This window comes from Ursus arctos, unplaced genomic scaffold, assembly GCF_023065955.2.
Source record: "Ursus arctos isolate Adak ecotype North America unplaced genomic scaffold, UrsArc2.0 scaffold_2, whole genome shotgun sequence".
In the NCBI taxonomy this organism is placed as follows: domain Eukaryota; kingdom Metazoa; phylum Chordata; class Mammalia; order Carnivora; family Ursidae; genus Ursus; species Ursus arctos.
The window spans coordinates 51,448,093-51,473,149 of record NW_026622874.1 but is presented as its reverse complement, the minus strand read 5'-3'; the positions used below and the strand labels follow the sequence as shown (position 1 = coordinate 51,473,149).

At 38.2% G+C, this 25,057-nt stretch overlaps 1 protein-coding gene across 5 annotated transcripts in view; it reads left to right on the top strand.

The window, feature by feature from the left end:
• ESRRG (estrogen related receptor gamma) overlaps positions 1 to 25,057 on the top strand; it is a 605,699-nt gene that overhangs the window by 532,865 nt on the left and 47,777 nt on the right. For all 5 annotated transcript variants that reach the window (XM_057315051.1, XM_057315052.1, XM_057315053.1 and 2 more), the window contains 2 exons: positions 8,858 to 8,968; positions 12,574 to 12,735. In XM_057315051.1, coding sequence (XP_057171034.1) covers positions 8,858 to 8,968; positions 12,574 to 12,735 — 273 coding nt within the window. The remainder of the gene's footprint in view (positions 1 to 8,857; positions 8,969 to 12,573; positions 12,736 to 25,057) is intronic.

Genomic DNA, 25,057 nt, shown 5'->3' with positions numbered 1-25,057 from the left:
TCTCGCTGGCTGTCTCTATCCTGTCGAATTAAAAAAATATATATTTGTCTTATTTAATTGTAGTGAATGTATCATTTATATAAAGGTGCTTTCTTATTATCGCTGCAACTCATGATTTTTCTACCCCAGTTTTCCTCATGAGGTCTTAAAATCCTCAGCAATCTACTTAGCCAACTTTGAGGGAGAAAAATTTTAGCTTGAAAATGGGCCCAGGGATGGCCATGTGCTGCTGTGAACATCTCAGCGCCCAAGGCAACTGGGAACATACTCTCATTCTTACATGCTTGTTTTCTCTACTTTTGCATTTCTGCAGGGCTCGTGCTAGCTTTCTCGTTTTTCCTTTCTTTTTCTCCATTAACTTGCCTCACAAATACTTAACAGCATAATGGGCAGGTGAAAAAGGGTTAGTGATGGAATATGGAGTTTGTTGAGAACGGATGGAAACCAGTGTATTTTCTTTAGTTCATATCAGACCCTGAGTCAACCCCTTGTAGATTAGCTCTTCAACTCCTTTTTTATGTTCCTTCCTTTCTTGTTTTAGTCCATGTGGGCTGTAACAGATTACTATAAACTGGGTGGCTTACAAATGACAGAAATCTACTTCTCACAGTTCTAGAGGCTGAGACGTCCAAGATTGAGAAACTGGTGGATTTACTGTGTGGTGAGGGCTTTCTGGTTCATAGATGGCCCTCTTTCCTCTGTCCTCACATGGCAGAAGGGGCAAGGGAGCTCTCTGGGGTCTCTTTTATAAGGGCACAAATCCCATCATGAGGGTTGCACCTTGATGACATAATCACCCACCCAACGTGCCACCTCCAAATACCATCACACTGGGGATTAGGTTTCAACATAGGAATTTTGGTGAGGCACAAACATTGGGTCCATGACACTTGTTGACTCCACTGAAGATCTACATTGGAGCCGCTAGACTCCACTGTATTCCTCTCCATTGAGTGAAACTAAATGACCATGGCTTTCATCCCAGCCACTCGAAGACTAGCTTGTATAATTTCATATTTAATTCATTTTTACAGGGTACTGAATTCTGCATAAATAGTATTTGTGCTTTTGTTTACACAGAGCATCCCTGTGGAGTGCTGTGCACTGTTATTACTATTATTATTGTATTAAACTTATTGCTGCCAGTGTCACAAGAAATAAGAAATGAGTGTCTCAGCATCACAAGAAAAATTTCTCCTTGGTATGAGATTGGGGCATGTATACATTAATATTCCATTAACATTTAATCTATTGAACTGATTTTTTTCCCTACATATTTTATGTGCTAGGTATAATTCTTTTTTTACATGACCTGGATATATGTATATTATGTTTCTTTGTACGAGATGTACTTTATTTTGAATCTCAATTATCGCCAAAATAACATCACCGGAAAAATATTATTAAACATCATATGTCACTTTGGTATCTTATAATTGGCTCTCAGCATCTCTGCTTGAGTCAGGTAGCACTTTTGTAATACTTTTGGTAAGTTTCTAACAAATTGGCCAGGACTTAAAGTTTTCTTCTGCTAAAATTACCATGCACTTCACTTTTGAGCTTCAAAAGCTCTTTGCTGGGTACCCATCTGATCTCGAGTCACACCTAATGAAACCAAATGACCTCCAGACTCTGCCACCTTTCCTAGTTACCTATTTTCACTCCCCCCGCCCCCACCCCAAACCTATATTCTCTTTGAAATCCACATCTGCTTTTTTGGTCATTAGACTCCTCCCCCTGTATTCCTCTCCATTGAATGAAACAAAGTGACTCTGGCTCTCAACCCAGCAACTTGTAAACCAGCTTGGTTGATTTCATATTTAATTCATTTTTACAGGGCATTGAATTTTGCATAAATAATATTTGTGCTTCTGTTTACACAGAGCATCCCCATGGGGTGCTATGCACTGTTATTACTGTTATTATTGTGTTAAACTTATTGCTGCCAGTGTCACATTTAATTGTGAATTAGTAGAATCACTTTTCCTGATGTTGATATGCGACCACATTTCATGTCTTTACCCACTAACTCATAACTTTATTCATAGGAGAAGGTAATTTCGAAAAGGATAAAGGGAAGAGTCACCGGTATTAAATAGTAACAAGACAAAATAGAGTTTAGATAGGCCTAAGTCACGGCAATATCTCTTTCAATAGTTTATGAAATTTTTAACAGGCAAAAAGCAGGAAAGGGAAAATTTTCTTTTTGTCTTCAAAGGTTGTCTCTATGTTTAGCAAGTGCAGACCAAGCATGCTCTCCCTCCCTCTCTCTCTCTCTCTGACATGAAGCAAAGTAAGAAATAGTGCCTTTTGAATAGGAGATTTCCTTTAATTACATTGGGGAAGTGATAATGGTAGGTATTGCATGTTTAATGTAATGTTCTGGATGCCCCTTTTTCTTTTTCTCTCTCTCTCTTTTTTTTTTCCCTTCACAGCCACCTCATCTTGAGCAGAAATAAAAGGTTCAAGGCTTGTCAGCATCAGTTTATAGATAGCTGTTTAAAAATAATGAGATATTGGGTATTGTAAGGCTCAGGGCCGTCTTGCCAGACTCATTTATTTCCATTCACCTTCTGTCAGAATTGCAGACAGAAGACATTCAATTAAAACTTGTCACCTGTTGCAGATGACCTAATTTGTACTTGTATGTGTCATAGATTAGGGCTGCATGCTTCAGATGAAGCAACTTTACCCCTGGTGGAGCAGAATTTCCCCTGCAAAATATTTTGTCTATGGTTATTTCAAATTTCTATCATTTTGATTTCAGCTCCGACCCAGACTATAAATTTAGCACATACGTCTGAACCAGGCAAGAATAGTGAATCCCGTGAACCCTGAAAAAAAGAAGGAGGAACTTCTTTAGGGTTATGTCCTACGCACAGAAATCTACAAATGGAGTTTGGATGCACCTTGAATCTGAAACAGAGGGAAGCCTTTGTAATTTCCTATGTGAGCCCCACATGTTTAATTGTCCAGATAGCTATCAGGAGACCAAAACGAAAGACTTCCCCTTGCTAATTGTTAATTCATCTGTAGAGCAAGGAAGCTTTAATGTGAGTCATGCCTTTTATCTCTTTTAGTGACTAAGGACTCAGTTAAAAAAAAAAAAGCCCATCTAATGGATATGCATTTTCTCTCCCTGTGTGATTTCTCCTTTTATTTCAGCAGAACTTAGAGCATTTCCACACACAGCCAGGCCATTTCCAAAGTTCCTGGATTGTTGCCATGATATTCCAGCGGAAGTAAATGTAACCCTTGGCCAGGCCAGGGGTGTCTGGTAGAAAAGCCACTGCTGTCTGGGCTTCCCTCCTGAGCTGAAGATGCAGCCAGAGGTTGCTCTGCATCCATGGCCCGGGCAAAACAGGCTTGTCTCATTTGCAATAGCATTTGAAGGAGGAAGGAAACGAATGTCCTTGGGGCCCTGGCTCAGTGGAAAAACAGAGAAACTGAATCTTTTTATTATTTTTGGTTTGTGTATAGTCTCATAGCTGTGAACTTTTTCAAGTCAAGTCCCCCTTTATGGAGTGATGCAAAATCGCTAGCCCTTCTGTTGAGTAAAAGCGTTCTTTCCTCCCCCTGCCAGCCCAGCATTCTGCCTACCTCCCTACATGGACCCTGCGTCATGACGCGAGTATTGTTTACCATGATGATCGGGTTTTATCTGCCCGCAGTTCTCGCTTTTGGAGTAAATACCAAATGCTCTTTTCCAAAAATAGAATGTGATGGCAGGGAAGCAGTATAAACATAGCGCTTAAGAATGTGGTTCTGCAGCCATTCTCCCAACTCCCACCCCTGGCTCTGCCTCTCACGAGCTCGGGCTTTCTCATTTTGTAAAACGGGATAATCATAGCACCCGCCTCATAGGATTGCTATAAGGCTTAAATGCGTTCATATATGTAAAACAACTAACCCGTTGCCTAGACTATAATAAGCTCTTGAGAGCCAATGACTACTAGTAACTGGCTGGTATTTTGGTGTATTCCAAGACACTTCATGCAGAGATTGACTCATTCGATTAATAATGAAGACATGGCTTGGGAGGAAAATGTGGGTTACGAGGAGTCAAAGACTGCTGAATCAGGAAGCGAGGGACGGAAGCATGAAGCCAGATTTAACAGTATCACTGTCTGCTTTGAGAAGGGGCCATGGTAGTTGAAGATAGCTGGGGGTCGGTGTGTTTTATTTTCTCACATGATCCTCAACAACTTAATATGATTAGATTCTCCCTGGAGTATATATGTGAATATACAAATAATTTTCACTCATCCCCTTAGGAACAGAACAGCCTATAAATATGCGCAAGTAGTCTCGGTTAAACCGGTCCGCTCTTGCTCTTCGAGGACACTGTCCCGAAGGAGAAGCCCGTCACCGGCTGCCGCGGAAGTCACCGCGGCCGTGTCCGATACTGCTAATCTGGCTTAGCTTCTTTTCCCGCGGCTCCTCGAAGGGATTTTCTCTAGCCTCTGTGTACGATGGTTCCCTCGCAGGAATCTCAGAATTCAGGGGTGCTGCTGGGTACACTCTTCCCAAAGGGAAGGAGCGTGGTTTCCTTCTGCCACAGCGGGAACGGTGGTATCAAGAAGACCTGTGGTGGAGGGGAAAGTTCCCACCCTCTTCACCTTCTTGTGGCAGAAGGCTTGCTTTTCCAGCCCGAGCTCAAAAACTCAATTACAAGCCGTGTGTGGTAACATGTGTCTAAGACAACTATTTATTTAGCATGGATTAAATTAGCTAGTCTTTAAAAAAAACTTCACTATCTCTTAAAAAAAATAGTATCACTTTAATGTGACTATCTGCATCTTTCTTAAGTATTGAGGTCTGTGTAATTAATAATTTGAGCAAACCTTTGCTTGGGAGCCATACTGTTAAAAGGCTGGTCTTTAATTTAGAAGAGTAGACTAGGGTATCCTTGCATAATTCTCTGAAGGGGAGATCTTTTATTGTCCTATGAAATGCCTCTGACTTTGTGCTATTAAAAATGTGAAAAATACTTTTGGCTTTGGACTATATAATATTGTAAAAATTTGCATTTGGGCATAAAACGTAGACTTAAAATGAGCTGACCTAACAGACCTGCCGCTGAACTGTTTTACTTCTCTTGGCATTTATTTGCCGCACAGTGTATTTTTTTCCTCCTTGCCCTATTCTCGCTTCCTCAATTTTGTAAATTCTGACAATGTAGGAGATTTGTGATTCCCTTGTGGCAAGGTAGGCACATGCAGTATTTGAAAGAAGAAGCGATGTGAAACATTCTACCTGGTAGGTAATGCCAACTCTTAAAATCTTTTATTTAAAAAAAAAAAAAAGGAAAGATAATAGGGGTCTCCACATGAATAGAAAATCCAATTGCCTTAATTAACTTCAAATCCTGTCACACATTGAACATTGTGGGTATCTTATTTCCTGGGAGAAATCTTACTTTTCAACTTTTTCAAAACTGGTTACGAGTGAAGTCCAGACAGAAATGTTTTGTATTTCAGCGTACTGAAGAAGGAAAGAGACAGGCTTCCTCACCTTTGGTGGAAATGTCTGGATTCGATTGATGTCTCCTTAGGGCAAATCTGGATTTCCCAGGGCCGATCATAAATACTGTTGTTTTTCTTTGTGTCTGCTAAACTATTTTGAGACTTTTTTTTTTTTTTAAGATTTTATTTATTTATTTATTTGACACAGAGAGACAGCCAACAAGAGAGGGAACACAAGCCGGGGGAGTGGGAGAGGAAGAAGCAGGCTCTTAGTAGAGGAGCCTGATGTGGGGCTCGAACCCAGAACACTGGGATCATGCCCTGAGCTGAAGGCAGACGCTTAACCACTGCGCCACCCAGGCGCCCCTATTTGGAGACTTTTAAATACGTTAGGTGCATTGGATAATTATCAGTTCTTTACTTAAGTTTGTATTGTGTACTTATAGCTGAACTCGGGGATAGCATCCTCATTTTTGGTAGAATTTGGATTCGTTTCTGTATTTATTCTAAAATAATGTCTAAAGTGAGATTATTAATGACAGGGTTGAGCAGTAAATAGAATGGGATACCAGCTAATTCTATAAATCACTTAGACGTCAAATGAGTATCATGATTTGGCTTGTACCCTTTGAATTATCTTACCACTCTATCATACCTCAATCTGTTTCCCTCAGAATTGGGGCAATGTAGACTCCATGGGGATAGATTTTTAATAAATGGTCATGATGCAAAATATGTATCAATAAGGTAATATAGCAATATTTCAACAAAACAATTATATAATAACAACCTCCTTATTTTTTTAATTTTTTTCCTTATTTTCATTGGCATTTTAAGGTTTATGAAATATTTTAATAATATATATGTATAATATCCAAACATATTAATTTATTATGTAAATATACTATTGGATTATTACAGCAGAACATCAAGAAGTATATTGTCTTTATATCCATCTTGTTTGGAAAAATAAATAGGTTAAGGAACTCATCAAAGTTTACAGAGCCAGTTAATTAAAGAGCCAGAAAGAAAAACTCAACCATTCTGCCTTGCAAACTGTGCTTTATTTTTTAAAACATATTCTTCACCTAATATTCAGGAATAAATTATTATCATGCTATTGTAGTTGGAAACATTAAAAGGGGGTCTTTAATCTTTTCACAAAATCATTATTGCAGACAGTGGATCCAGCTAACAGGTGTATATAAATTGATGATCTATATTGCATATTGATATATGCGAGGCAAACAATTTTAGACTAGATAATCCAAGAAATTTTCTATAAAATAAAAGTACTTAACAAACAACTACATTAAAATATTCTTTTTAATTAATGATTTTTAATATCTTTTTTCCCCCTCTGAACGCTCTCCATTTTTTTATAGATAGGTATTTCCCTTTTAACTCAACGTATCCTTTGCATGCATTCCTACTAATGAGAAATTGTGGTTTAAACCTATGTGTGGTCAAGTGCTTTAGAGGTAGAATCTTCAGTTATAGTGGTTGATGTACAGTATTTTAAACATTCTGATTAAATATTTCTGTTCTTTGTAGTCTACGTTTCATCTCTATGAAATTAGCGTCCTAATAGGACAAAGTGTAGTGTCCCCGTTACGCAGCTGTTTGCTGTCTAGTTTTGTGCACTAGAAGTTAGATAATGAGGGAACAGAACTCTACTGTAGGCAGAAAGTGCTTTTAGGAGCAGCAGGAAGGACATACAGCTTCTCTGTGACTCACGTGCGCTACTATTTTCAGTAAATACTTAGACGCTGTGCCGATGTCTTTGTTGTGTGAAATTTGCTGTCAAAACCTACTTAATTGCTCTTAAAGTTGTCTCCTGATTTCATTTAAGTGCTGCTCCGGCGTTTCAGTATGACATTTCAGGCTTTATCTAGAACCAAGTGTGTATTTCCGTGTTTCACTAAAAGATAATCAACTCTTAAAGTCGTATTATTAAGATAATATGAAAAATTGTGTTTTACTTTATCTCGTGGTAGAACAGTAATCCTTAACAGTCGAGTATATATGTTCCCTTCAGGGTTCAGATGGAACTGTGTCAGCATTTCCCAAAGTGTGTCGCATGACTCAGAGCCCACAATTCACATGGTCCACATGATATTCATAAATATTCCCAGGACCGACCGGATCTTTGGTGAAATTGGTTTGCAAAACATTGCATAGGCTGTATCCCCTTCTGAGAGTTTTAAAGAGGACATTTGCATATTAAAGGCTCTGAGAGGACTTTCAGTAAAATAATAATACCAATGATGCTGCGGAGCCAGATCTATTGTCTAAACATTTTGAGGAATGCCAAAACGTGTACAATGAACTACTTGGTTGAATTTATTAAGGGAAAACGTAAGACCATTTTATCAATTAAGGTAATATCACAGAGTGAGTCTCCGCCTTGCTCTTACTCCCAAGTAACCTCTGTGTTAGGTTTATATGGTCTCGTCCTAAACTTCACCATGACAGACTGGAAACCGAGTTCTTAACAACCTTTTCTCACCACTCTCCCATATACGTGAAACATTTATTTTTAATTCCTTTCTTTCCCTTTTGCCTCTTTTCTCAATCTTTTAAATCCCATGACAGCAGAAACCTGCTGCATGTTGACCCAACCCATTACTCTTCGGGAAGAAGTTTTAGTAACTGCCAGTCTGCCTCCTTTTCTGGCTTCACGCTTCTCTGCCTCACGAACACAGCCCTCCTTCAACATCCTAGCCTTCTGAATTCTTTCAGGAAGCTCCTCTTTCTGTCCCGTGTCCAGTCCAAACTTACTCCCAGTTTTCTCTTATTTGGAAGAAGATACAAATGTGTGCCAAAATGTAAATAACATTCTGCCCTGAGACATGTTGACGTTACAATAGGGAATAATCCTTACATCTCATCTTGCAGAGTGTAAATCCAGCTTTCCACAGCATGAAGGTGCTTTCAGGTCAATTCAATTCCACGGGTGCACAGTGAACCCTCTGGTAGATCGGGGAGGGTTGGATCACTCTTACACAGTGAGCTTTCATGGGTGACTGGTAAAGAGGATACAGATTGCCATTGTCTTTAATTTGAGGAACTAGGCTAGTACCGAGTAACAGTCTCTTTGTATTTATTCCCATGGAAATGTGCCTTTCCTTTGGTGTGTAAATGTGATTTTGATGGCCTTGCACGAAATGTGTTTTGGGTTTGTGGTACTCTCCCAGATTTGGTTTCCAACCACTGGCTATTTTGGTTTAGCCACCACTTTTTTTTTTTTTCCTTAACATTCCTCCAATACTTCTGGACCATTCTGTGTTCTATTGTCTGTCTCCATGGCACCCATGGGTGATACTCTATGTATTTGACTGTCTCAAAGATGGATACCTCATCAGTAAGCCAGTGCCTGTCTTTGCCCACAGGGGTGCGTCTTGACAGAGTACGTGGAGGTCGGCAGAAGTACAAGCGCAGAATAGATGCGGAGAACAGCCCCTACCTGAACCCTCAGCTGGTTCAGCCAGCCAAAAAGCCATGTAAGTACAGCAGACATGTCTGGCTTTCCAACACACGAAATCCTCCCAGTTGGCTCTATGTGTATCAGTTTTGGCATGGCCATCCCTACTGACTCCCAAGGAGACTTGTCTTTGTTGGGGGCCGTGGCTCTGTTCCCAAGAATTACCTTTGAGGAACAACAGCTACTTGGCTAATTATCTTTTTTTTTTTTTCTATGGTTTTCTCTCCACTACCCTTTTTTCACCTAGTCATTTTGTAGAAGCGTAAGCATACTAAGGCGTAGCTTATATGGTGCAAATTTTACATTTACTGGTTATCTTTATTTTCAGAGGTACATAAAATGGATCATACTGTAATCATTAGTTCATTGGAGCTGTTAGTTTCAGGTTTCACAAGAAAGTGATTTTTGTAGTTTTCACTAACTAAATGAGTTTGACTGCTCAACCTCCCAATGAAAATACATTAGGAGCCTCATTAATTTGGCGCTATAGAAGGTTAATACACTCGCTAGCAATAGATGAAAACAAGAATGGGCCCTACTGATAACAAGCATAGGTTGATGGTTCCATCTCAGATGCCCTTATGGGCATTATGAATTGTTTTTAAGGAGTCCATGGTTTTATAATGCCAGATTGCAATTTGAAAGGATGATGAGTACATTGCTAAAACGCAGCCCTGTTTTCTTTGTCATTAACTAGAAAGAGCGGGAATGTAGATTGAGGCAATGTCTGCATCCCATTTTCTGAAAAATCAGTTCATAGTTCTAGTGCAACAGAACTCGCCTTTTAGGATATTTATGCATAGAGTTTGTACGAGGCACTGAGAGGTGCTTGATGGAAACAGTCCCCACATTTAGCTGTCTCGGTCTCAGAAGACACAACCAGCTCTTACCAGTAGCGGTGGTAGAAGAGACACGGATAATGTTTCATCTGCTTTCAAGGGAAGAGAATGTGTCCGTGCCTGATTCTGACTGTCCAGGAGGGGTCGCTGCTGTGCATCTTACATGTGAGCATATGGGGATCTGTTAAATAAATAAAACAGACCCTGAACTGTAAATGAAAGGACATTTTAGCTATGTCAAAGGAAAAACAACCAGTTTTACATAAAATTAAAGCTTAAGTGAACATATGGCATAGTTTCCTTTCGCCTTTCCAAAAAACATTATGTTGATTATACCTTCAATTGTCCAATCTGGCATCTTCTCCTCAGCCCGCATAAGCTGTTTGGCATTCTGCAAATACAATCTAGGACTGCATTAAGCAGATTTTGCACATTATAATAAAAAACTTTCTGATAATACAATAAAACGCAATAAACACGAATGCTTAATTTCATTAGAGGTTAGTTTTCCTAGACTCAATATTATACAGACTGCCCATTTCTCATTTATTTTACATGAGCATTGACTGAAACCATTGATAATTTCCTCTACTGAGAGAAAAATGAGCACTAGCCCATTTTGCGAGTCCGCATGAGGGAGGGACATCTATGGTTTTCAGCGTAAACCTGAGAAATTGGGAAGTGGCTCGTCAAGTACCTTTAAGAAGATTATAGCAATTTCAGTGAGCTCCATTTGTCTGAGATAAAGAGGACTCCTAATAAATCATTACTCATTATCTCAAGGCCTCTGTGTTAATTTTCCTTAGTCCATCCAATTAGTGTGTTTTTGTAACAAACATTTATAAAACTTAATTTTCAGATCCTGTCAGATAAGTATCAAGAGGCTGTTGCCTGGGCTTTGGCTGAGGGAGATTTCTGGACCCTGACTGTTTGTGTAATACAAAAGCCCAAGAATGAAAATTGGGTTCTATTGATTCTAATTAGGGAAACATTAAATAAGATTTACCTAGAAACAGTGCTGCCGGCTATTCCATTTTCTGAATGATGGGAATTTCTTAGCTTCAACCAAATTTCTCCAACCCTTCTGGCGAAGTATCCATTGACTTGGGTCAAACAGGTAACCATCTTCTCAGGACAAAAAGAACCAGAATCAGGATTTCCTTTGGGTGCATTTTTGTGCCCTTTATTAAATATTGCATTTTCGTCTAATCCTGAGAAAACTCACAGTTGCTGACAGGTTTTGTTGCATTGTCAGAGCAATGAAAGTTGAAATTTTTCCAAGCGTAACTAAAAATACAGGGTGTTGTTTCCATAGCCTATACAAGAAACAAATGCCATTCTTCACAGATCCTACAAATTAAAAAAAAAAAAATCTATTTAATTTTATATTTTTTTTCCTACAAAATATGGTGTTTGGGAATATTTCCTCCCAAATCTGCATTTTCAATTTGGTGATAATTGAATATTACTGTCAATGAATGGTTATCTGTTGATTATTTGCAATAAATGTAATTCATATAGCAGCCATAGTAATAAAATGTTAAAATGTTAGAAAATGGCTAATTATAGCTTGGATAATTTCCTTGTCATTTCATTAAAGAAGACTAAAAGGAATGCTATGTTTTCAATTCTAAAGTATATGCAGTCTTTTCATTTGGAGTTAAAAAAGTTAAAATCTTAGAATGAAAGGAAAATTATCTAGTAAATGCAGAGGAAACTGGCTTTGCTCACAAAGGGCCTATTTAATGCCCTCGTTTGCTAGAGTACTAGTACACAGAACATTGAAGTATTTGGGTTTATTCTTACGCATTTGTATCTCTTCACTTAGAGGAAAGTATAAACTCTAAAGCTACACATAGAAATTGAAAATAGGGCCAACAAGAAAAATCATTCCGTTAGCACGGCTTTACAACCCTTCCATAAACTCTCACATGCCCCTAAGCAATAAAACACATTTGATGTGATGCTTTCCATTTGTCTCTAGTGTTTATTTTATGAAGGATTTTAAAAACATATATCACAAATTTCAGACAGATAAATCTGAACCAGAGAATGAGCTAAAGACAACAGATGAAAATAGAGGATTAAAGAATTAGACACTCCGAAGAGAAAATACTGTAACATTTAAGTAGGAGTATTTTTCTGGAAACGGATATTGGCAATATTTGAAAGATAGGGTGGGTGTGTGGGGAGGGAGAGAAGGGAGAGAAATTCCTCTTTAATGCATCCCACAGAGATAGAGTTATATAGTCAGTAATTCACCCAGGCAGAAGGGCTCTGACCTTTGCTCTTCTTGAAAGGAATTAAGGCAATTAATGACTTTCGTGCCCATTATGACTATGGGCATTGGTAGTTCTTTGCCTTTCACATTATATTCTATATTTCAGTGGTTGACCATGGATTTCTGTTTTAAAGATGTTGTGTACTATTGAATCTGCTTCCCCAAATCCCACTTAAGAATCAAAGAGCAAACCCAGAAAGCATCTAACTTCTCTTATCTGTTTGCTATAAAAAATTTCATTACAGGAGAGATGCTTCATTCCAGCAAAGGCAGGTAGAGCAAAGAAGAAGAAAGGAACACATTCCGTTACAACTGCAGTGGCTTATTTCTTCCTATGCATTTTCCTGAACACTGTTTACTATGCATATATTGAGCCATAAACAGAATATTTGGGGTTTATTGTAGGCGATTGGGGTTATTTGTCAAAACACAGCATACTTTAGGGGTTATGAAAGAGGGATGATGCTACTAGTGATCTTGTAGTGCTCTGGTCTGATCCTGCAGATAACAAGATTGTCTCACATTTGTTGGTGGCCGAACCGGAGAAGATCTATGCCATGCCTGACCCTACCGTCCCTGACAGTGACATCAAAGCCCTCACTACACTGTGTGACTTGGCTGACCGGGAGTTGGTGGTTATCATTGGATGGGCGAAGCATATTCCAGGTACATTTTCTGAAAAGAAAAAAAAAAAAAAGAAACCGTAAAGGTTGCAATAATTCCCTAATATGTAGTTTTAGGCAAATCCAAAAATTTCTCATTGCTCTGTTCTTTAACCTTTACATTTGTTTTTTCATACTTAGCTTTGCTTGACCTTAATGGAATCATAACCTTTCTCTGTCTGTACCACCTTGAATTCTGGTTATTTCTTTTCATATGCAAAGGTATTATTGCCAACATAAAGTAAAGAGAATATAACTTTTTTAAAAAAGTATGTCTTTCTCCCTCTTAAAATTCTGAGCTTTCTCCTAAGGAAATACTTCTTTTTTCTTTTCACTTTAAAAGATGTCTTTGTCAGCACACATCTAACGTGCCCTTTTTTCCTTTTAAGAATCACACATTTTGTTGTCATGGTGGCTGTTTACCCTGAATTGCTGTTCGTATTTACCAGTGCAGCTTTGGTTGACAATTAGATATTTACATGAATTTGTACACAAGTTGTAAAAATAAATATTAAGTAGACATCCTACACTTTCTCATATGGTAACTTAAAAGTAGTATTTTAAAGTATCCTATTACTTTCTTTCTCGGCCCATCCCATAACATCAATAAACATGCCTGGTCACAAGTGTTGAGAATTTTAGTAGTCTACTTGAATTACTTTTGTTTGTTTGTGTGAACTTTGATCTCCAGGTAGTTTGTAAACAAGTTTTTGAACGATGAGCAGTGTTTTTCCGGTACGGTTAACTTCTTTCTGTCTCCTTAAACTAGTTTGTCTTTATGCTTTGAATGCTACAGTAATTTCTTTAATCAAATTGATGGAAGTCCCTTTCCCAGCCCACACTGAAACCAATTTCTTGGTCATGATACGCCAGCTATGTTGCTAACAGTCGTAACGAACTGTCAGGCGATATCGCAGTGAAGCTAATTTGAAGTCATTAGGTGTGCAGCGTTCAGGCGACAATTTGTTACGGTGGTTAGGAACACAGCTGACATTTCTGAATGGCTTTGTTCGGTGCAGTTCTAGATGAGGCCAAGCAAATTGTAAACTAATTTAAACATCACTCTGTATTATACTAGCTACTTTGTCTTACACTGTTTGCTAATAAAGCACCCCAAATTAAGTCAAAACTAGTTAAATAGGTGAGCTTGAGTGTGTTCTTTAGAGGGTACCTAACAAGGGTTACTACGCGGACAAGAAGGATGAGAATTTGATCATATGGATAGTTGATATCACATTTGGATTGTTAATCACATCTGTGTGATTTCTTAAAAAAAGGAAAAAAGGGTATGCTAAGAGATGTTAAGACATTTGGGAATCGTGGCGGTGGAAGTTGTCAGAATTTGCTTAAACAGTGTATGAAACTTATCTAGATGAAAAGTGCTATGAAGGGCTTTAGAGCAAAAGAAAATTAATATTTGTTGAAGTAGCCACAGACACTTTTTTAGATAATGTATATATATCATTTATATTTAAATATTTTATTCGTTTATATTTATAGACATGTACACACATGCACATACATGCTCACGTGTTTTATTTTTTTTAATTTTTAAAAAAGATTTTATATTTAAGTAATCTTTACACCCAGTGTGGGGCTCAGACCAACAACCCTGAGATCCAGAGCTGTACGCTGTACCGACTGAGCCAGCTAGGCACCTCTATACTCACATATTTAAAATATCATGATTCTGGGATGATATTTGGGTGATATGATGATTCTGGGTGGTTCAGTCAGTTAAGTGTCCAACTCTTGATTTGAGCTTAGGTCATGATCTCAGGGCTGTGAGATGGAGCCTTGCATTGGGCTCTCTGCTGGGCATGGAGCCTGCTTAAGATTCTCTCTCTCCCTCTCCCTCTGCCCCTTTCTCCTCTCTCTCTCTTTCTTTCTCTCTCTCTCTCCCTCCCTCCCTGTCTTAAAAATAAAATAAAATAAAATAAAATAAAATAGACAAAAAGAAATGATTATTCTAAGCCAGGGTTTCTCAGCCTTGACACTGTTGATACTGGGAACCAGTCGTCCTTTGTTGTGGGGCACTGTCCTGTTGGTGGTAGGATGTTCAGCAGCATGCTGGGTTTCTATCACTAGCATCCCTGACTTGTGACAAACAAAAATGTTTTTAGATGTGGACATATGTCCTCTGGTGGGCAAAACTGTGCTCCTCTTCCCCACCTGAGAACTGTTATTTTAATCTAGGAACCAAGTACTATTATCTTCAATTCAAATATAGGGACGTTTGAGGCATAAAGAGGTAAAAACACTTACACAGTTTCACAAACGTATCCGATGCCTTCAGAGCATATTCAGTATGGCTTCCTGGAGTAGAATCAGGATACCAGTTGACTGCATTTGAAAGAACCACTTCAAAATAATAACGATGATAGTGTTCATATTACTGATAACAACAGCATGAAAGACTGTGTCACTATGACTCAAAACCACCCATTATTTTAGAGAATTCTGTGCAAGTTCTCCCTGAATTAAGAGATGTGTTAAGCCGATATTTTAATATTGTTCAGACATCCCATAATAAAGACCAGTAAAAGTCAACAACTCCTTACCCTGCTTTCTGGTAAGGAAAAGTCAGTGATAAATTTGGGCGTCCAGTTGTGCATCTAAGTAGAAATGTCAGCTTACAAAGGAACCTGTCACAGTAAAGGGGCTCTGGTGACTTTTGTGAAGACAGTAACTTTAAATAACTATGAGTAACAGCATTTCCAGTGGTGGAAACAATTACTATACGATTATGTGTTCAGTCTTAAGCTGAGGCTTAGAATTGGTGGGGACTGACGTTATTCTCTCTCCATAGCAAATGCCAGAGGAGGTCACTGTGGAGTGATGATTCACAGCTCGGTGTTCGTGATACCCTCAGGGTGTTTAAATGATTACAAGGAGTGGCTTGGCTTTTCAGAAAAGGATTAGCCAAACAAGAATTAACTGGAATTCTTTTAAATTGTTAAATAATAAGCTTGCCTTCTGGTGTTTTGAGGTAGAAGAAGAGGATGCTCTGATGTTGAGAGTGCTGGTATACCCCAGGTTCAGGGAGGTTGGGTGCAGCAATTTGGAGTATAGGATGGGGGCTGGTGGGGCAGGAGACAAAGAGAATATAAAGATTAAGGTCACATTTCTGCCTTGATAGAAGTAAAATCATGTTTTTGATAACATGACCCAGTCCTCATAACTGGGGTCAGAGACTGAATTAAGGTCAGATCGGAACTGAAATTTCCCCTGTCTTTGTCTTAACTTTAAAACTCTTTGTGTAACGCTTCTGTTAAAATTAAAGTGAAATCTTTCTTTAATACTAAAATGTAAGCCTTTTGCTCTCTTTATGCTGCTCTCAGTTTGTGTCATCACACACACACACACACACACACACACACGCACACAGTTCAAAAAATTAAGTTTAGCATCTAAGATAAGATCAGTAGCCTCTGTGCGCTGCTGGGAACGGACTCTTATATGCTTGCTTTTGCTACATAGAAAAGTGCAGAATTCAACAAAAGAAAATATTGAAGAAAAATACATACGGAGTGTTTTTTTTTTATCAGTAAATCGAATTAGTTGACTTACTTTAATAAATCATATAAATGGAAAAGTGTGTTCTTAGGAAACATGCCCATACTTTATCTATAGAAGAAAAAAGATCACAAGGGCTTTAGAAAATGCTTGACTTTAGCTGGAGGAGCATAAGGGCACAAGAACAGATGATGGTGCCCTAATAGCCCTTTTTAAGAATGACAGGGCCCCGCCATTAGCATCCTTTTATATCCTTGGAAATTGCTCATGCCTCGCTTTTCTGGTTCCTATCTGCCTGACTCTTTTTTATTTCTCTTTCAATTTCGTCCGCGCTCGGATAAGCGCATGCTAACACAATATGATTGAGCTGTAAAATGGAACGCTGTCGCCTCTAATCTCTTTTATGTAGATACGGACTTACTGCACACTCCACTTCATTCTCTCCCCATTGTTGGCCTTTTTTAGAATGGGCTGCCAAGTAATGGAGGCTCCGTCAAATATTAGAGCTAGGTTTCACAGGGTGTGATAAGACGATTATCAGCCCAGCAGTCAGATCTATTATTGTTCTTTGTGGTTGATTAAAATATTATTATGTACTGTTACTTTGTTAGCAAAATGCAGAATGTGCTTAGTCAGATGGTGCTTAAAAAAGCATAACCCATATTAGCTGACCTATATAAGTGGCTTAAATATATTATGGGTCTCATCCGACAGTTTACTTTAAAAGAATAGAAGGGTATTTGAACAATTAAGTGAATGAATGTATCTTAGAACATTTTTTCCTTTATCAAAGATGGCAGGTTTTCAGGTAGGCTTGTTTATTTTTATCATGACAAATTAAACCTTTGCCTGCTAAAGAAGAGGACTCTTGTGTAAGTTCAGGGTCTCTTAGTCACATTTATAAAATGGTATCTTTTGGAATGCTATCAAAACAGAAAAAAAAACTCTACAATTTTTATTCATACTCAGTGAAGACAGGAAGTATTAAGCTCTAAAGGAAAACCACACTAGGAAGATAATGTGATAAAACAGTCTTTACGCGTAGTTTATTCATGTGAGAAACAGAAATCTGAAGTATAGAAACCAGTACTTTTCATTTACGCTGAAGCGTTTTTGTAAAAACATGCAGTTAGAAGAATGTATCAAAAATTGCTCGTTGACTTGGATTTTTTATTTTTCTCAACAGAAGTATTGAGACTTTTCAAGCAATGGCAGAAACCTTTAAGGAACATGTATAAACTATTTCTACGTTACGATATAAATTTTGTGGGTGAATACCCAAGAGTATTTCAAGTATCTATTGCTAATGATGCTGTTTAAAGATTGTTCCATTGTTCTAATGCATTTTATGTAGAGACCAATTTTTAAGATTATATCATCCCCAACAAAAGTTGTGGAAGTTCTTAAAATGCCCGTTCCTTATCTTAAAGGGGTAGCACCATTAAGTGATGACGGTATATGCAAAAAAGCACACAGAAACAAATGTGGTGGAAATAATTACCATAGATTATGTTTCCATTTATAACACGAAAGTATGTTTCCATGTGTATATGTGTGTGATTATGGTTTGATGTGCGGGTCAAGGGCGTGGTTGACTAAGAGAGAGTTATATAAGTAGCACCTAATACTTAGTTTGGGATCTGTATCACTGGCACTTGATAAATATTTTATTAATTAGTTGATTTAAAATATGCGTAGCCCCAAACTGCTAATTGGCCCTGAGGCTCCACTCTCTACCCCATCCCAGAACTGAATTTACATGTAGTTGTAATTTCCACTTTGCTGTGAATGAATTGAAGTGATTACAGCCTCTTTTCTCAGGATTAATTTTTCTTTTGTGTATGTAACTTAATGATTTCAGAACTATGAAGTAGTTGAGTCTTTTAGTTAAGTGGAGAAAATGTAAATTTTAGACCCAAAGCCTTGGCACTTAATAATACTATTTAAATTATAATTCTATTCAATTACCAAATATTTGGAAGTTATATTTCATGTACTTGGTAGTCGCTTACCTGTGCGTCTATCGTTGTGGTTTCCGAAGGTGGAATGAACCTGAAAGTAAAATCAGGCAGCCTAAGCTGTAGTGGAGTAATTTTTTTAAGTTACTTAATTGCTCTAGCCATTAGTTATATTGTGAAAATCAAATGAGGGAAAGAATACACATGCAAATTAAACACATATGTATAATTAATTTGCAAATTATAAAGCATGATCTAAATGTAGAATATCAGTGTTCATTTTAGTTCCTAAGATACTGCACATAGATTGTCATTTTATTGCAATTAAAACCAAGTGATCCAAAAAGTCGGTGTTAATAAAATCCCATTTCAAAAAATATTCACCATAAACATCAGTTGTAATACAAAGGTAGGAGGGAAGCTTATTTAACCAGAAGGATCTGTGTATAGATATGGTCATCATTTGTCTTAGGCGGGCTGGATCGTTAGCATCTAAATAATCTAGTTCATCCTTCTTGGCCAAACCTAAAATAACTGAATGTTTATCAGTTTCTGAAGTCACAACTGTGATATGGAAACAGGAACCAGTAAGTCGAAAAGTATGTTATGACAAAAATAATCTGAAAGGTCACGTAAGGTCCTTTATTTTATGCAGCTACCCTTGCTAGAAGTAAAAAAATAAAATAAAATAAATATATATATATATATATGCCAACAAGAAGTTGCCGGTTTTCCTAGACAGAGATCCAGCTCAAGAGACAACCCAAACCCTAAGGATGCTCCTGGAGATTGACTGTCACCTTCGATTACCATGGCTCGTGACCTAATGCCCATTCTGTAACCATGCTGGATTACCTGTGCTCACGTCATCTCTGTTCCCCAAATTATTTTTGCCACCCATACATAGCCACGCTATTGTATACCTCTAATCAAAAAGTGTTTTGATCAGTGTTACATTTCTGAGTGTGAAAGATTTCTGTATGTACTATGTCCTAAAATAGAATCATAATTTCATAGTAATCATTGATTCCAGTTTAAGTATTTGAGTAGGTGCCAGGTACCCAACTCTACGCTTCGTACTGTGGGAAATATAAAAGATCTACATGACATGATCTCTACCCTGAGTCATGTGTCTCTGTCCACATAAATATATGTGATAATCTCATTTTAATGAGATTAAGCTTTCAATACAAAAAGAAGTAACATCTATGTAGTTATATATTGTTTACAAAGCACTTCCACAAACATCTGTTGGATACCCACAACAGTTCTGTTTTTATTCTCTGGGTAGGTTTTATTCTTATTATCCCCACTTTATATATGAGCAAACTTGAGGGTCAGGAAGTTTGACTCACACTATTCATGTTATTTGGACCCACAGAATATTTAACCTAAATGGCTTTTTACCAGTAGCTTCTTTTTGTCTTTTTCCCCTGTCCTCATCTCCTTCCCCCACGTTCTGTGTCATTTGTTCCAGATTACGTTACATTCCAGATTACTCTCAAAACAAGTTTAGGTGAACATAACATATTTGCCCTATCTTTCAATTTTGTCTATACACTTACAAAATGCAAGATTCAAGGAAAGGAGGATGAATAAAAAAGGAAATATGTGACATTTTTTTTCAGTCAGTGAAAATCACCGTGTTTGACTGATAGTGGACCCCAGATACACCTGATCACAAATTTTAATGCAATGAGACAATAGCTGTTTAACTACTTATTGGAGTAGTTGGAAAATTCCTTAAATGCTTAGTTGCTAAAATTGGATGCTCGCCTCCCTTACTGTGTTTGGATTCACTGGCCCTTGAATTTGATTGAGAGTTATGGGTAAACCGGAGCAAAAGTGAGTCAAGTGACTTTCAACCACACCAAATATCAAAATGTTAGCTCCACCGCTTAACCTTGAATCCATTTCTTCCTTCCCCCGCTTCCCTCCCTCTTGCCTTCCTTCCTTCCTTCCGTCCCATCTTTCCTTCCTTCTTCTCTCCCTTTTTTCTTCCTTCCTTCCCTCCTTCCTTCCCTCCTTCCTTCCTTCCCTCCCTCCCTCCCTCCATAAGGCATTTAGCCAGCTGTGTGTCAGGCACTGTGCACAAGAAATACGCACACGAGTATGAATACAGCACAGGTTCTGCTTTTATGACCCTCCCGGCGTAGTGGGTGATTCGGAAAGGTGAATGGATGGCTCTAACTCCGTGATGTAGGCTGTGATGGTGCTCTCACACGGAGTCACATGGAAGCATGGAAGGAGCAGCATGGGACTAGATTCGTGGCCAAGGACCCCATCATAAAAAATCTTGAGTTTCTTGCAAAGGAAATAACATTTTATACTGAAGGCAATAGAAGCAATTAACATGTTTAACTCAGTGACATGATTAAAACTGCATTTTGAAAAGATTAAAATCAGAACCTTGAGCCAACTTACACAGAGAAAGCTCACTCAGTGTACTTTTGAAAACAACAGTGTTACATTTCTGAGTGTTAAAGATTTCTGTATGTGCTATGTCCTAAAATAGAATAGCATTTTCAGGCAAGTTCTTGGTAATTGTTAAACTCTTTTGAATGATGAGGTGATAGGATGCGTCTAATCATTTGGCTTACTCTGTGTCGTGATCTTTCAGAAGCATGAAATAGCTTATAACCTACCTGAAGATTATCAAAATACTGACATCCTATAGACTTGGCCCTACTCTTTCTATTCTGCACCTCTGTTAATGGAGCTGTTACTTTGGACTTTTGGATTCTTCTCAAGGCTACTTGATGAGTTAAAGAGAAAAAGACTTTTGTGTCTTGTGAGGAAATGGTTATACGAGAGCTGCTAGGATTAGTATAATTCATATATGCTTAAATGCTTAATCAAAGTATCTTTTTCTACCTCTGAACAAGAATTTGTGGGAGAAGAGCAGAACATGACGGCAGCGTGTTTTGTTTCTCTCTTTGCTCCTTTTTGACCCTCCCTCCAACCCTAACCCCGCCTTCCTTCTGTGGGCTGCTTGCACTTTTTCCCCTGCGTCCCCCTTTATCTGCCTCAGCCAATCTCCAAATGAATGCATGTCTATCCTGGCCTTGGCTTTGACACTCTGGATATATTGATTAATAGTTGCCCTAAGCTCCTTTTAGCAAATCAAATTTTCACTTTTAGCAAGGATTTCGCCTCTGATTTATTCAGCAAAGTGAAATGCACTAAATTGACTTTGACATTCAGGGAAAATGGCTGAAAAACAAAGAGCAGAAGAAAGAGATATAAATTGTGTGGCAGCTGGAGACTTCAAGCATCAGAGAAACAGTTTTCTATAGAATACAGAGTAATTTAAAGGCACTTTTTAAACATGGAGAGAAGTGATGTCTTCAAAAAATTTAACTGCTGAGTTTTCTTTTTGAAAGAGGGTGTGAGTATTACTCAGCTGAACTCAGAATTTCTGACACAAGACATTATATTTTGTAGATAAAAGTAGCTATGTAATCCAGGATTCTATATATCAAAATTAGTTTATGAAAGTGAGGAAGTAACCTAATTACTTTGGAAAGGAAATATTCAAGAATAATCCTATACAAAACAGAATAGTTAACTTGAAAGTGCTAGTACTTTGTAGCTGTGTGTGTGTGTGTGTGTGTGTGTGTGTGTTATGAAGAATACAAAAACTTCATCACCCTAAGGAGAATTTGAAGTAATTTTGGATCACAGTCTCAGTAGAGAAAAGCCATACAACTTTGCACTTCTGTATGCCTTGTTCCCAAGAATGTCAGCCTCGGCTGTGTTCTTTTATGTGACTAAGCCAGCCTACTTCCTTGTTAGACCAAGGTTCAGTGAGCAAGTAACCATCAGGTTCAAAATACAAAGTGTGGTTTTGATGTGTAAAAAGAAATAGTGCCGGTGTGTGGACGAAGCAAAGGAGGGGAAGTTGAACTGAACTCACCAGGGGCCCTTGGGGAAGAATTAAAGGTGTGAGGAGTATCAGGGAATATTTTTTGATTTTGAGATCTAGTAGACTGTTGCTCGCTTCTGTGGAGGAATTATCAGAATAGAGAAAAAGAAGGGGAAAGTGAAATCTGCAGCTGGAATTGGGTGCTCATTTGACCTCTTTCCTTTCAGTATGATTTTCCTTATTAACCGAAGTTGGGTCCACATGGTCGAGGCACTCTCCCTTTAGCTCTATATTATTATTCTCTTTCCTTTAATTTTCAATAAATCTAATTTATTGTATTTTTTTTAAAAATATGTATTTATTTATTTATTTATTTGAGAGAGAGAGAGAGAGAGAGAGAGAGAGGTGGGGGAGGGGCAGAGAGAGGGGAAGAAGCAGACTCCCTGCAGAGCGGGGAGCCCAGTGCTCTGTGCTCCATCCAGGACCCTGAGATCATGACCTGAAGCAAAATCAAGAGTCAGACGCTTAACCGACTAAGCCACCCAGGTGCCCCTAAATCTAACTTACTTTGAATACATCCCAGCTCTGCATATCAGTGGCATTTTACTCATCAGGTGTCTTAACAATACCGAATCTGTCCATAGGCATATGATTTCCCTAAAACCAAGCTGCTTCCTCCCAATTCAGCCCACTTCCAAACATCATAAATGACTCTTCATTAGAAGAATTCAATTAGAAGAACCTATTTAATCTGCCCAAATCACTTTAATTGACCAAAATTTCTAAGAAGTTTATGCTATATGATAAACAGATAACACCTCCATTTGTTTATAAATACATTGATATTTTTTTTAGAAAATTTTTCTTTTTCCCAGAAAAAAACCCTACATTTTTTTTTCTCTGAAGTGAGCAACAACTTTCGTTTTTTATTTATTTTTGCCAAGTAATTTTTTCCTCTGGCGAGAGTCAGAAAAGATGTACAAAATACACAAACTCCTCATAAAAGGGATTTCAGTTTACATTTCATACTTGGATCTCCTATGGTGCAGTGCAACATTATTATGTGAGTTAAAAAGTGCTAGTACATTGTTATTTAAAGAAGAAAACATAATGGATAAATATCACCCCTTGGTAATTTTGAGAATTCTAGTGAACTCAGTTTAGTTAATCCCCAAATTTTACCAGTCTCTACGAATCACATCATTTTGCTTCCAATACAGAAATTATATTTTCGTTGCCAAAATGGGCATTAAGCCCTGGTTGCAAATTATTAATGTAAGATCAGGAAGGGGAAAGGACCAGTTTTCGTCAGCTGGATTCAGATAAAGCCAATGGATAACTAGATGTCCAGGTCAGCAGCCTACCCTGTCTGGTTTTACACAGTCATCGGGGCCCAATTAGTAAATACTATCACTCCAGGGGTGTCTCCGAAGAGCGGCTCCCTCCTCTCTGTGTGAAGGAGGCTTCACACCTGCTTAACCTACATTAGGAAAGGATTAATGACCTGAAGTGCCGGGCCCCTCAGCCAGTCAGCACGTTTGTGCCAGGGCACAGGGTGGCTCAGCTGAGGAGGGAGCCAGGGAAAAGGAGCAGCTGGGAGATCATGGGAAGACTGGCTCCTCCCGATGTGGTCAGCACTTTAGGACAAAAAGGGTCCATCTGGACTCACTCTTGTGATTTTCTGTGTCATGGCAGAGCCCCGTGGCAGGGCATCTTTACAGAGATCCGTATACCTGAAAGAGGAATACACTCTCGAAGGTTGTGTCGCCTCTGCGTGTTATTTAGATTCACCTTTTGTGGAAAAACATGAAGTAACTATTGATAGCATTTCAGATTTATTTCTGTGAGTTGCTATTTTTCTGAAGTAGAGTGTTTTATGGTACAACATACCAGGAGAAATCTTTGTGACACACTTTTTTTTTTTTTTTAACAAATGAAATAATATTGAGGAAAGACTGCTTTCCCCAAAAAATTAATTACGGGTTGACTAAACTGGAATGGACCTTAGAGATCATTTGCTAGAACTTTGCATTTTAAGTGCATTTTGTCTACTAGACCGTAGTGGGCAGTGTGCTGTCTTTAGAGTTGGAGACCATGATTCAAATTCTGATATTGCTGCATACCGTGAACTCAGTGTGTTTATGCATAAAGTGGGATAATAATGCCAACTTTATCGGTTGCTAGGACAGTTCTGTGGGTTAATATTTGTAAAGTGCCCAATCCCACCCCTGGCTTTTTTTTTTTTTTTAAAGATTTTATTTATTTATTTGACAGAGATAGAGACAGCCAGCGAGAGAGGGAACACAAGCAGGGGGAGTGGGAGAGGAAGAAGCAAGCTCATAGCAGAGGAGCCTGATGTGGGGCTCGATCCCAGAACGCCGGGATCACGCCCTGAGCCGAAGGCAGGCGCTTAACCGCTGTGCCACCCAGGCACCCCACCACCCCTGGCTTTTAATTGTAAGTGTTCAGTGAATGTTAAATGCCTTTGCTTACTTATGGTTAAAGACACTTAAGACCAGGAAAACTGAATGAGTTACCCAGAGTAACAAGCTAGCCAGTGATGGAGTTGAGACCAAAACTCAGTCTTTTAATTCCCAGCATATAACATGTCATTATCACTACTAGTTTCTCAGAAAAAAAGTATGCATCCGTATGCATAGTATTAAATATTAGCAAGTTATTGTGTTAACATTATGTCTATTCTACACTATACCACGTTATATTACATGATATAATACATACACGTGTATTTATTTGGACACACATTTCTTGAAGATAGACTAGCAGTGAAAATGTTATGGAAGAGTTATTGTGGTATATTTTTAAAAATGTATACTGCAAATTATAAGCAATACACCTATCTTTTCTTTTGTTATTCTTTGGTAAAGCCTGGGTATAATATCTGGATATATCAGATCAAACCCCTTTCTGAAGGATTAGTAATCTGTAGGTAGGGCTTAGAATACTTCTGTGGCATACAGGGGATA